General features: G+C 47.3%; 6 protein-coding genes across 6 annotated transcripts; 3 read left to right on the forward strand and 3 right to left on the reverse strand.

Annotated features, from left to right (window-relative positions):
* Positions 1-28: 28 nt before the first annotated feature.
* N7478_012238 (mRNA-binding ribosome synthesis protein NOC2) lies at positions 29-2,359 on the reverse strand (the record flags this gene model as incomplete). Its single annotated transcript, XM_056928452.1, has 1 exon — positions 29-2,359. The coding sequence occupies one exon, from the start codon at positions 2,357-2,359 to the stop codon at positions 29-31; it is 2,331 nt and encodes a 776-aa protein (XP_056773010.1).
* Positions 2,360-2,593: 234 nt separating this feature from the next.
* N7478_012239 (ESCRT-I subunit protein VPS28) lies at positions 2,594-3,449 on the forward strand (the record flags this gene model as incomplete). The annotated part of the gene is made up of 3 exons (XM_056928453.1): positions 2,594-2,686; positions 2,740-2,976; positions 3,042-3,449. The coding sequence occupies 3 exons, from the start codon at positions 2,594-2,596 to the stop codon at positions 3,447-3,449; spliced, it is 738 nt and encodes a 245-aa protein (XP_056773011.1).
* Positions 3,450-3,642: 193 nt separating this feature from the next.
* On the reverse strand, positions 3,643-4,479 carry N7478_012240 (uncharacterized protein; the record flags this gene model as incomplete). The annotated part of the gene is made up of 2 exons (XM_056928454.1): positions 3,643-4,365; positions 4,474-4,479. The coding sequence occupies 2 exons, from the start codon at positions 4,477-4,479 to the stop codon at positions 3,643-3,645; spliced, it is 729 nt and encodes a 242-aa protein (XP_056773012.1).
* A 597-nt stretch (positions 4,480-5,076) lies between these two features.
* On the reverse strand, positions 5,077-7,399 carry N7478_012241 (terpene cyclase/mutase family protein; the record flags this gene model as incomplete). The annotated part of the gene is made up of 6 exons (XM_056928455.1): positions 5,077-5,154; positions 5,210-5,810; positions 5,861-6,619; positions 6,687-6,783; positions 6,839-7,202; positions 7,259-7,399. 6 exons carry the CDS (start codon positions 7,397-7,399, stop codon positions 5,077-5,079), a joined length of 2,040 nt encoding a protein of 679 aa, XP_056773013.1.
* A 2,269-nt stretch (positions 7,400-9,668) lies between these two features.
* Positions 9,669-10,869, forward strand: N7478_012242 (S-adenosylmethionine-dependent methyltransferase; the record flags this gene model as incomplete). The annotated part of the gene is made up of 3 exons (XM_056928456.1): positions 9,669-9,702; positions 9,795-10,052; positions 10,127-10,869. 3 exons carry the CDS (start codon positions 9,669-9,671, stop codon positions 10,867-10,869), a joined length of 1,035 nt encoding a protein of 344 aa, XP_056773014.1.
* A 522-nt stretch (positions 10,870-11,391) lies between these two features.
* On the forward strand, positions 11,392-12,176 carry N7478_012243 (uncharacterized protein; the record flags this gene model as incomplete). The annotated part of the gene is made up of 2 exons (XM_056928457.1): positions 11,392-11,592; positions 11,676-12,176. The coding sequence occupies 2 exons, from the start codon at positions 11,392-11,394 to the stop codon at positions 12,174-12,176; spliced, it is 702 nt and encodes a 233-aa protein (XP_056773015.1).
* Positions 12,177-12,271: the final 95 nt, after the last annotated feature.

Here is a 12,271-nt window from a genome sequence, read left to right on the forward strand (position 1 = left end):
ATGAGAGAAAGGAAAATTAGAAGATGATTTAATCCTCCTCGAGTTCGATCTCGTCCTCATCTTCATCCTCCTCTTCCTCCTCAATCTCATCTTCACTCTCCATCTCCTCTTCACCCTCATCATCATCACTATCATCATCGCTTCCAAATTCCTTCATCCTCTCATCCTCGCCATCTTGCTTACTAGCCTCAACACGACGCTTCTCCTCCTCCAAACGACCCTCCTCAAGAAGAGCAGCACGCTCCTCTCTAAGTTTGCGCTGAGTCTTCACAAACGCACCGAGAGGGGTACTCTCCCAGTCGACGTCCTTGAGGAAGGTATCGACCTCAGTACGGTTACGAGGGGTAAATGAGACCTGAGAACGACGCTCCTCGATCCACTTAGCATTAGCCTCGACCTTCTGCACAAGCAGAAGAATCATCTGGTTAATCTTGGCATTCTTGTTGCCGCCACTACGGGCAGAGACCTGCTTCAGCCAGCGCTTAAGGGAGACAACGATGGGAACCGAAAGTTCAGGGAAAGCAATATGCTTGCACCACAAGACGAAGAACTCAGAGAAAAGCTCAGCGACTTGCTCGCCGATGCCGTCTTGGTAGATTCGAGAACGAAGATAGGACTTCGCGGCGCGAATGGAAGTGTTGAAGTCAAGGGGTTTGAGAGTGCTTGATCGGGGTGACTTGCGCAGCTCAGCGGATGACAGGACTTCCAGGAGAGATGAGGCGAGCGGGATGTAAGTGCCTGTTGCGCGGGAGATACGCAGTAAGGCGCGGGTCAACTGGAAGCGGAGGGGGAAGTATTGTGCAGTTGGGATGAGACGCATAGCACCCAGGGTAAGTTGGACGACGGGGTAAATAAGGGGGCGCAGGGCGGATTGCTTGCCAGCCTGGGCTTCGACGAGACCATCGCAATGCTGCGATAGCACACGGGACCAGAAGTCGAGTGAGTGTACGTATTGCCAGTTGTAGATGGTCTTGTAGGACTCCTTGGAGGTGTTGGTAATACTACTGCGCAAGTGCATGGCCAATTGGCGGATGAAAGTGAAACCGGTAGTGTATGAAACGTTCTGGTCAATGCCCCAGATTTCGGCAGCGGAGTTCTTCATCAAGTTGACACCGGCGAGAGTGTGAATTGTGGTGTTGCGACTGCCCTTGACCACACCTTCGTAGGTGGCCTTGAGGACAGACTCTTTGATACCGGCGTCGCCCAGGACCATGAGACGGCGAAGCAAGAGGAATGCAGTGATTCTTGTAGCATCTGCTGTGGAGACGTCTGCCCAGATGCCGACGACTGTCTTGATCAGAGTCTTCAAGACCTTACGGAACTGAAGAAGGTAGGGCAACATGGGTTCCATGGAGGAGATTGTCATTTTAAGGGTGGATGCATCCGACAGGTTCATCAGCAGCAGGTGAACCGAAGATGTGTGCGACTTGATCAGAGGAGTAAGTGTCTTGAACTTCTTGGAGTCGAGAGAGACCTTGATCTTGCCACCAGCGGTCTCCTTGACGGGAAGATGGTGCGCCAGTGTCTTGGGGACGGTGTTCAATGCGGTCACAAGAACCTGGTGGTAGACATTGGGATCGGAGATGGTGTACTTCTGTTCCGGGGCCTCGGGCTCGTTGACGTTGGCTGCGGCACGGAATGCCAGAACAACTTGACGCATGGCGCGGACTGACTGTTGCTCCTCCATCAAAGTCTGCCACCTCTTGACCATAGCGATGGTAAGAGTGTTGTCGATCACCTTCTCTTCCCCCTCTTCCTGATCCTTCTTGGACTTCTTCTTCTTCTTCTTTGCGGGTTCCTCATCCTCCTTAGGCGCCTCACTCTCACTCAAATCATCAATTTCAGAGAGATCACCCTGGTCACCGAAGTCAAGCAGCTCTGAATCATTCTCCTTCAGGTACTTGTAGAACTCAGGATCCTTCTCCTTCAAAGACTCAAGCTGAGCGTTGTGTTCATCGAAAGCATTGCCATCATCATCACTGGCACCGGAGCCATCGTCGCTGGCCTCCTCATCCTTTGCTTGGTCCGCGGAACGCTTGCGCTTGCCAATCTTGGGTGTAACATCCTTCTTGCTGGCCTTCTTCTTATCATTGCCTGCGTCGGTGATATCAAATCCGCCAGCGAAGAAATCGTCAACGTTCATATCGGCGAAGTTAGCCTTCTTCTTGTCGGATTGCTCGTTCTCCTCATCGTCTTCGTTCTCTTCTTCGTCGGCTGCGCGGCGGGCATTCTTCTCCTTGCGCTTGTCGTTCAGGTGGTGGCGCTGCTTGACCTTGGCGAAGGACTTGCGGTTTTCAAGAACAGCCGGAAGACGTCTCTTCTCGAACTTTTTGGTCGCTTTCTTTGCTGAGCCGGCCATGTTGGGCAATTAGTCTGCAATTCTAGCTTGTAGAGCAGATAGACCCATCACCGAGAAAAAAAAAATTTGGCTCGGGAGAATAGCGTGACCGCCTTGTTGACCGCCTTTGGCAGGTGCTGATAAGGACAGAGCTTCCCCATCATCATTAGAAGCGGCGCGGAACCACATGAATTGGGGTCCTTGATCGCTGATCCTCACCATATTTCCTCATTCTTTTTAATTGAGCTCCTCGAGATGTACTCTCAACAGCGACCGCTATCTTATGCGCCGACCCCATACAGCTATACACCAAACCCGGCCCGGTCGGCGACCATCAATCTCGATGAAGTATGATCTAGTGCATAGAACGCGGGGTACATTCAAACTAATTAGCCTAATAGGAAGTGAAATTGATTTCGAACTCAGGGGAACGGGACCTATACGAGTCGCTTGCGGAAATTTACAGCATAATTGTCACCCTCGATGGGCTCGAGAAGGCATACATCAAAGACGTCGTCACCGAAGCCGAGTACACAGAGACATGCACCCGACTACTAAAACAGTACAAATCCAGTCTGGGCGATGACACGGTAGCACAGAAATTCGTGGATCTGGAAACATTCAAGCGAACATGGGGTGTGAGAATATACATTCCAAAATCTTCTGTCTCTAAGCACTGTCTAACCCGACCCGATCAATACAGTTAGAATGCCCCCGAGCCACGGAACGACTGCGAATCGGTCTCCCCGCAACCGTTGAGCAAGCCTCGCATAATACATCTACATCTAATAATGCTTCATCGGGAGGAGGAGGTGCAGGAGGCGCGTCGGGCAGTCTGATCTTGGCGGCCACAGAGAACTTCATCACGTTCTTGGATGCGTTGAAGCTGAACATGGTATCAAAGGATGCGTTACATCCACTGCTCTCGGAAGTGATTCAGTCGGTCAACAAGGTGACGGACGGGGAATTTGAGAACCGTGGTAAGATTATCCAGTGGTTGATCGCGCTGAATCAAATGCGGGCGACCGAAGAATTGAGCGACGACCAGGCGCGAGAATTGGCATTTGATATCGAGCAGGCTTATCAAGGTTTCAAAGCCACCTTGAATTAGATGCATTGGTTTGGCGTTTTTGGTAAGGATTATGTATGATTAACGATAGATACCACTTCGTGTATTTTGCAGAAACGAGCGTTTCGAATTTTTGTTGCATAGATTGATACCTTGGTCTACCAGAAGATGTCATGATATTCGTTGATGAAGAATTCCACTAGACAGAAACTCTAGCCAGGACGCTTCTACCTATTCACATGTAGGGCGACTCAACGGCACTAAAAGCCTCCAGAAGACTGTGAGCAGCGCGGAATGTGCCGTCCCAACACCCTTCAATGATCCGACCTAGCCAGATATCCTGTGTAGGATGAAGACCACTTCTATCTGGCCAGTAATCTCGACCATCGGTGGGATCGTTGTGCTCGAACAGATTGATGTCACACTTTATACCAGTCACGACTTCATAAAAGACCGCCCCGAGAAAGCCGATATCAACTTGAGTGGTATAGCCAAGGTTATCTACAGCTTCCATGTCAGAATCCAAGGGAAGAAGAGAAGCCTCAGAGAAGTCACAAAATTCCATGCTTAGATCTGAGTCGAAGAGTAAATTTCGGGATGCAATATCCGCAACAAGTACAGATCTATCATGAATATATGACAGTGTCTGGGCCATCTGGCAGAACCATGAGAGTTGAAGTTCACACGAGGGTTGATGTTTCGAAAGATAGGTCCTCAGGTCCCCGTTGGGCATCAAGGCAAGCTGTGTATTTTCGGACGAACATTCAATACAACGCACAATACCGCTCGAACCGTAATCATCGGAATCTTGTAATCGGGGATAAACTTTTTGCTCCCGTTTGATGCTCTCACGGTTCACTTCAACATCGGAGTCTGAGCTCCAGGGCCACCTCAATGGGGTTTTGATAGCTATGCCATCTCGAAGTAGAACGACAGCGGTGTTGCCGTTACCTAGAACCTGTTCTTGTGGGATGAATTGACCTTGTTTGTCTAAAAAGGCGAGGTCATTGCGGAGATAAATGAATATCAGGTGGATTGACTCCAGTTCCAGCGCTCAAATGTTTACATGCATGGAAGGAAGACGTGTCAAATCAGGTGACAGGTAAAGGGACTAGCTGACTCGCATTTCGATGGAAACAGCACCTAGAGATGTCTAATACACAAAATAGTAGAGAAGTCATGTGTACGCTTGAGTGAGAACGATAGAGGCTCCATCATTATTTTAAGTACTAATACTCAATACTGTGTATCGATTTATCGGGTCTTTGGACAGATGTATTATGAGCAATGCCAGATAGAGCACCAAATAGACTGATAACGAAACCCTTGGAATAACCCTCTCCATCCATGTAGCATTTACCTTGATCAAGTGAGATGTTCATTCCCAAAATAGATGATGCTAATCCCGGAGTCTTTATGTACAGATAGTTTTATACATGCCACTGTGTCATTATTAGGGTATGATCCTCAAGTGCAGAGCGCGACCAGTCAGCTTCAGGCATCTATCTCCTTTAGCATGGGAAGGTACTGATTATTGTAACTCCCCAGTGCCCATACGGTGAAATAGAACTTGTAGTTCGGGTATCCAATCATGCTTTATTGCAGGAATCAACAGTTAGCGACAGCTGAATGTTAAAGAACAAGAACAAGGAGAGGGAGAAATATAGGCTTACCAGGTGTTATTAAAAACTCCTTCTACGTCCTCCTGAAGCCATTCTCCATTGGCCTGTTGCCGACTCATAATCAACTATAGAAATTGTCAGTCCAAATGTGATCAAATGCCACACAGAGGGATACCATACCTTGAGTCCATTCTCAATGGCCTCTTTATAGGGGTAACGTGCATGCATCAGCGCCAAACACGCCCAAGAAGTATTGACCACCTGGCTTTCCTCGTGCTGAACATACTCTTCCACCTCACAAGAAGTGTAATGCTCGCCCCAGCCTCCATCGGCCTTCTGCTTGGAAGTCAAAAAATTGCAGCATCTTCGAACAGCCTCGCTGGTCTGCCACGTTTGTCCAGTAATTTCTAGACTCTGCATTGCAAAGAGCGAAGCATAGGTGAAGCATACTCCCCACGACCCATACCAGCTTCCATCAGGCCGTTGAATATTGAGAATATACTTGATCGCGCGGTTTATCGCCCTCTCGATTTCGATGGACCGGTAAGTAGGAAAGTGGCGGCGAAAGAGTGACAGGGCTGTTACCACAGCTGTCGTACATTCAGGGTATGAGTATTCGACCATAATACGATCGAATATCTCTGAAGCATTCAAGTATTCAAGTAAAGTGCTTGCCCGGGTGCGCTCATAGCTACTGAATCCACCACCTGCGTTTTGCATAAGCAGTAGGGTATCAACGCAGTCTTGTAGACGGCTGTCGGATATGAGTTTGGTAAAGTGACTAGAAGAAATGAGAAATGAAGATTTTTGAAAGTGTAACGCGAAACATACCATTGCTCTTGAAGCAATAGAACAGCCTTGAGACCCTCTGCGGCGCAGTCGGATACAATATAGCCATTATCTTTGGTGCTAAATGGCCAGCCACCCTTTCGAGGCTGACGATAAGGATCATCCAAATCCTCCGTTAATTGAGTGATATCCAAGTATTTCAGGGCATTCTCCAATGACGTACGGAACTCCGGGTCCCCAGAGAGTCCAGCTTCGACTATAGCTTGAATAGTAAACGCCGTGTCCCAAGCTTGAACACCATTAGTGCCACTACATGTCATTCCCTTATCTCCCATCCACATATATGGAGAAATCTTCTCACGGTGCCATTTCATACGTGAACTGTCAGGACCATCAGAATGACAAACGGCAATCATATGCAAAGCCTTATTAACCGGAGCCAGACAGTTGTAAGACGTATTTTCATCCTCACGTGTGATTAACGCACAAACCCGCTCATCCGCCCATCGAGAAATCCAATTTGGCCGAAGGTATTGTTCCCAGCAACGTAGCAGAATATTGCCCATACGAAGTAGCAGAGATAATGGCTTCTTCAGGTCAATAGATGCCACAGTATTCCCACACTGCTCGAATTTGATCTCCTCGTATGGACATGTGTATATTTCTTGGCGAAGATTAATCAAAAGAGAGTCCAGAGGTTTTACAACCTTGTTTGCATAAAGATACGAAACAGGTAGATAAACGACACGGCATTGAACCCACCAACGCCATGGATGGAATGGAACCCAGTCAGGAAGTAACCTAGATTGAGACAAATTTTATAATAAGCTCGTGGGATAGATTGGAACAAGCTGGGATTGAATCATACCAGAATTCAGGAGGGATTGGATTCACTCCACTCCAACTGTAAAGATTCAATAATGCTAGCCAGACCTTTCCCCATTGGGGGTTTCCAATTGCCCCTCCTATAAGCATGATAAGTCCAGCACTGATATCATAAGCAGAAATCAAGGGCCTTACCTAGGGCATGTAAACGGGCGCGAGACTTAGTAGCCAAAGGATGCGTCGACTCAAGACCTAATATCCGGAGTGTGATATAGTAAAGAGTGGTTGCAAAAACTGTCGAATCACCAGCAGAATGTAACCCCCAGCCACCATCTCCATTGACAGTCTCACTCAAGTAGTGAATAATCTCGGTTTTCCATTCCAATGGAATCTCGGTTTCAGTGATATACATCGCGATCACCATGCCCGCAAGTAAGAAGCTCGGGCCACCATATGCGCAGCCCCAATGGCCATCATCCAGCTGGAGACTTTTGTAGAATTGGAATCCATTGCGAGCAGATTGTCGAAAGTCACTAGCAGTGGGAAGTTGCGGCAATCCCTAGAAAGTTGATAAGTAGATATCGTTATTTTGTGGAGTATTACACGTGGACGCACTGTGGGTAACCCCAGAAAGTGTTTCTCCGCCGCGGATTGTGGATGCTGCTTGGATGAGGGCTCATCAATGTATTGCCAACGGTGGACACCCCCGTCGACGTCAAGTCGCCATCGCTCAGGATCAGTCGCAATCGTCGCCATACTGGGATAGGGGCGTTCTTGACTTCAAACTTTAAGGGGAAGGGTGCTCAGACGGCTAGCATTGTGCTAAGTAACCAGTTAACTAGTTAGACACCGCCAAGCCTGCAGCCTGCAGCCTGAGGAATTAGGCTTTGGGATGCTGGTAGGTAAAATAAAGGGCAAATTCTAGATAGAGAGGTGAACGTATTGCATTGAATTGAATATAACTAGAAGCAGCTGATTTTGAGAGCTGAAGCCTGGGGTTTAATCTGATAATTCAAAAAACATGTAGTAAGATCTGTTCACCCCCTGTCCCCCAAACACGTTAAACAATTCAACATTTGAACCTTATATTAGGTAGGCATTGAATAGATGATAGAACAACCGACTTTATTGCATAATTTGTTTAAAGTAACTCTGTTTACTATAAATTGAAGTCTAAACAATGATAATCACAAGGCCACAAACAAGAAATCCAACTAGATGAAACTCCATCGTCCTCATCTACTTCTCTATCCTTAACTTAAAGCTGATATTCTTCATATTCTTCCCCTAAGTCTTCTTCAATTGTGATTATACTCCAATCTGTTTATAAGTTGGCTGTCATTTCAATGCCTGCCCTTATGATACATAAATGAGGTTATCCAATCTTGCACATACCGATGTGGAAGTCCCGTGCACGACACTGGTGCCTATATCTTTATACGTTTCTCGCTTCCTTCCTCTCTCTCTTTCTCTTTTTCTCTCTTTCCTCTTCAGCTTCCTTAATGTCCCTATTAATGTCACAAATTATGACCCATTATCTCTTCTTACCAGGCAACTCTACAGTCTTGTTAGGATTCTCCACCTACGACCTAGTCTGGCGGTGCGGTCAGCTGCTGATTCCTATTCTATATTCACTCCTGGGTGAAGAGCTCAATGCCTTTACCGGCAAGACCAAATCATCCTCGAAGGAGTCCGAAAAAAAGCCAATTGATTCATTTCAGAGGATCAATCAATGGTGATTCGACAAGTTTCTACTCAAGAGGATGTATGAATTTGAAACATGGATAGATGTTTTCAGTGAGTCAGCCTAACCCTACATTTAAGCCATCCTGCAATCAATTCAAATCAATTGCAATAAGTTACGAATCTTAACAGTCTTCAGTGGCAGATCAAGTCAAAGATGCTGAAATGAAAGATCTGAAAAGAAAGAGTGTTGGCAAAGCAAACATTGCTATCATGAATGCTTAGAAGCATATTAGCCCCACGGCTAAGTGCACACATAAGTACGACACGGAGATATCTATATTTATAAACAAGGAAACTTTGGGGTCGCGGACAGATGAAATAAACAGGAGAATCCACAAGAGCTATTACGAAACGGAACCCTCAAGCGACAGCACAGAAACGATCATGCGCATTTCCAGGTTCTTTGATGCACTGATTAATACATCGCGTACATCTGTGGCCCAGTAAAGTCATTCATGTTTATTCTTACGCACTTTCCACGTGGCCTTCAACAGAGGATGAATAATAATACTACAGATTACTCACATGGTAAATATTCAACGAATCAAGCTGGACATTGACCTCCTTTACCAACTGGAGGAATCCCAATTATATGTGGACCGAGCAAGAGTCTCTACCCAATGTCATTGCCAACCTTCCTACGACAGAACATACCGCAAATCGTCAACCAGTGTTTCAAAAAGAAACAAATGAGCAACCGGACCAGATGGGCGGTATCTCGGTCAGGAGGCACTCATCCTTGCTATTCTGTACCCATCCAGCTGGATAGGTGGAATAGTCTAGGAATACATGAGTACCCTGGTCCCCAAGGAACCTGTTGATCAAGAACACCATTTCCACAGTGATCAGCACAAAAGTGAATTCTCGATGCCGATACTCCGACTTGCTTCGTGCGTTACTCCTTGACGTGAATTTGAGTTCCCGGTTAATCCTGATCTCTGAACCCGCCTCATTTCGCGCGTTGCTATCTAATGCTTTGCTTTGAAGCCTAACAATTCGGAATACCTTCGTGGCTTTCTTATTTTCGTATTACGCGCGAGGCGAGAGATACTGCGGAACGGGGTAGTTAACGAAGCCTTGAAGCCTGACAAATAAGGCAAAAGTGGATCCGCGGAACCGGAGCACGCCTTTCCTCAATAGGATTTTTCTTTTTCGCGCGTGCCTTCAATCTTTAATCGGGGAGGCGCTCCGCCGATAAAACCCCCCATTTTCTATAAAAGCCCAAAACCAAGACAGTAATCTTCTAGGTGGGCATTTGATAAACTCCAAACTCGCAATCATGATTAGTGCCACAGAGGACGAGCCACTCCACGGTAAGTCAAAATGCCAATCTCCATCCACATCCAGTCCACAATTCCCTCGGCCCACTAAGATAGTGGAACTGATAAGAGTATTTTCTGAACAGTGCTTGATTTACCCCAAGTCTACGAATCGCCCTCGGGCACGGATCTTATAAAGGCATTAGCTCTATTGACCTTGCAGCCTCGCAACTTTGGAGCCAGCGCTGAGGCAGTGAAAGGCCCTGCTGTGCATCCGACAGGGGTCAATCGCTACCTCACCCAGATCATTTCCAGTCCGCTATCATGGCTGCAAACCGATGAGCTGCGAGAGGCTGTTTGGGATGCTGCTGCTGCTCGGTTGAGCGAGCGGTCTGGTCGTACCGGTAAGTATTTGGATACTGCGTTAGTTTTCTCGTTGATTAGTGCATATCATGCTGACGGATGTTTCCTTGATTAGCTATGCCGGCCATGTCGCGAGTCTTCGATGTTCCCACAGGCTCTGTCGAAGACTACACCCTCACCTTACACGAACCATCCCTTACAGCAGACAACCTGGGCATGAAGACGTGGGTATCCTCGTATCTGCTCTCACGCCGACTGCACAACCTCCTCGATTCGGCGCCAAAGCTTGTGCCCTCAGCTCCAACCGATATTTCAATCACATCAAACAAGCTGCGAGCCCTTGAACTGGGTTCAGGCACAGGACTCGTTGGTCTCGCATTTGCAGCTCTCCGCGGCAAATCAGCCACAATCCACCTGACCGATTTACCAGAAATTGTACCGAACCTGGCGCACAACGCTGCCTTGAATATCGAGCTTATGAACAGAACCGAAGCGACAGTGACAACAGGCGTCCTGGATTGGTCCGAGGTTCCAGAGCCGCAACCAACAGCCGAAGAACGATTCGACGTGATTCTAGCCGCAGACCCGTTGTATTCACCAAAACACCCTGGCTGGTTGGCACAGACAATTGGGGCCTGGCTTAGTCGTGGTCTTGATGCTCGTGTCTTGACTGAGATGCCATTGCGCGATGCGTATCTGCCCCAGGTCCAAGAACTTCGCGACCGGATGGCACAGCTGGGTCTTGGCGTGATCGAAGAAGGCGAGGAGGTTGGTTATGACGACTGGCAGGGTGCCGATGGAGATGCGTTGGCTGTCAAGTGCTGGTGGGCGGTTTGGGGATGGAGCGAGAAGGTATAACTAGACTGCGACCTGGGTATTTAGATCGCAGCAACATATGATATAATGACATAGACGATACACGATAGACCTGCTAAAGGCTAGGTATAGAAGACGAATACACACTTTGCATATTAGATGAGCAAGTTGGAATAATTGATTCCAGAGTGATAATGAACATATTCAAGTTGATGTTACAGTCAAAGTCAACTCTTGCAGATTCACCATGCTAGCATCACGTGGCGCCGATGACGTCGGTGTCACATTGATAGATCCAGACTTTCAACCAAATCAATCTCAACGCATTTTCTTGGTTTCTGAATTTATTAAACCTGTCAACTATTCGCCATCCCCATGTGCTCGAATATATCATACAATCAACCCGGAAATCCAACTGGGTGAAATGTACGATATCCAGGATTAATGAATCCATCGGCGTAACAAGCCACTCAACCCAGTCGACCAAAACTTGCGACAGCAAAGAAAAGAAAGCTCGCAAAAACAGAAAACAGTCGTCCACGCCTCACAAAGCAATAAAATAAAATGGTCATCGGACTATTAGCCCTCGCGTCAATCCCGACAACCACAGGCGTCGCATTCGGAGTCAGCGAGCAGCGGAAATCGAACCAGCGCAAAGAAGACGCGCGGCGAATGCTAAAGTTCAACATCGACGCCGTATGCGAGGGCGATACAGACGACGATAGAGATGTGAATGGACGAAGAGTAGTTGTTCGGAATGATAAGGTGAGCATCAATACATATCTATCACATTAGGCAGCCCGACTCGCCACAGTGCATGGTCAATAATAACAATCTATGATTACTAGGTTTATCTCGATGATCCGGATCCCCGCAAACGTACCCATCCCGCCTTCACTTCTCTAGCATTTTATATAGAGTATCCAGAACTCGATGAGACAAAGGGCCTAGATCGAGGACTAGGATTACCAACTTATGTATCAGCGAATCCGCCGCTTTTGAACTGGATCTATGCAGATTTCGAGACGCATGAGTTGAAGTATGGGAATCGGACGCAGAGCGTGGATCATGTTGTTGGGCCGTGGAATTGGACAGAAGATGAAAAGACAATTACGTTGGAGGAAAGTGTTGCATTTGTAGCGGTTGAGGAGGAGGAAGGGGAATGGGCGCTTTATTTCGATCGGGATGGTGATGAACTGGCGGCTGTTTTGGAGGAACAGGGGATGATAGATTGTGCATTTGTACCAGTGAATCTTGTCAGGCGCCCTGTAGAGGAACTTCCTGCTCCACAGCAACAGAAGCAGTCCAGTCAAGGGAAAGGGTCGACAAGTCGAGAGCAGAAAGGATAACGAGAATCATAATGATAATGACGAAGAATGTATTGATAATTATCCTTGTAATTAAATTGATGTACAAACTTTATTCGACCCAGTTATTTTTGAAG

Source organism: Penicillium angulare (assembly GCF_028827245.1).
Source record: "Penicillium angulare strain IBT 27051 chromosome Unknown utg000011l_segment0_segment0, whole genome shotgun sequence".
Taxonomy (NCBI): Eukaryota; Fungi; Ascomycota; class Eurotiomycetes; order Eurotiales; family Aspergillaceae; genus Penicillium; species Penicillium angulare.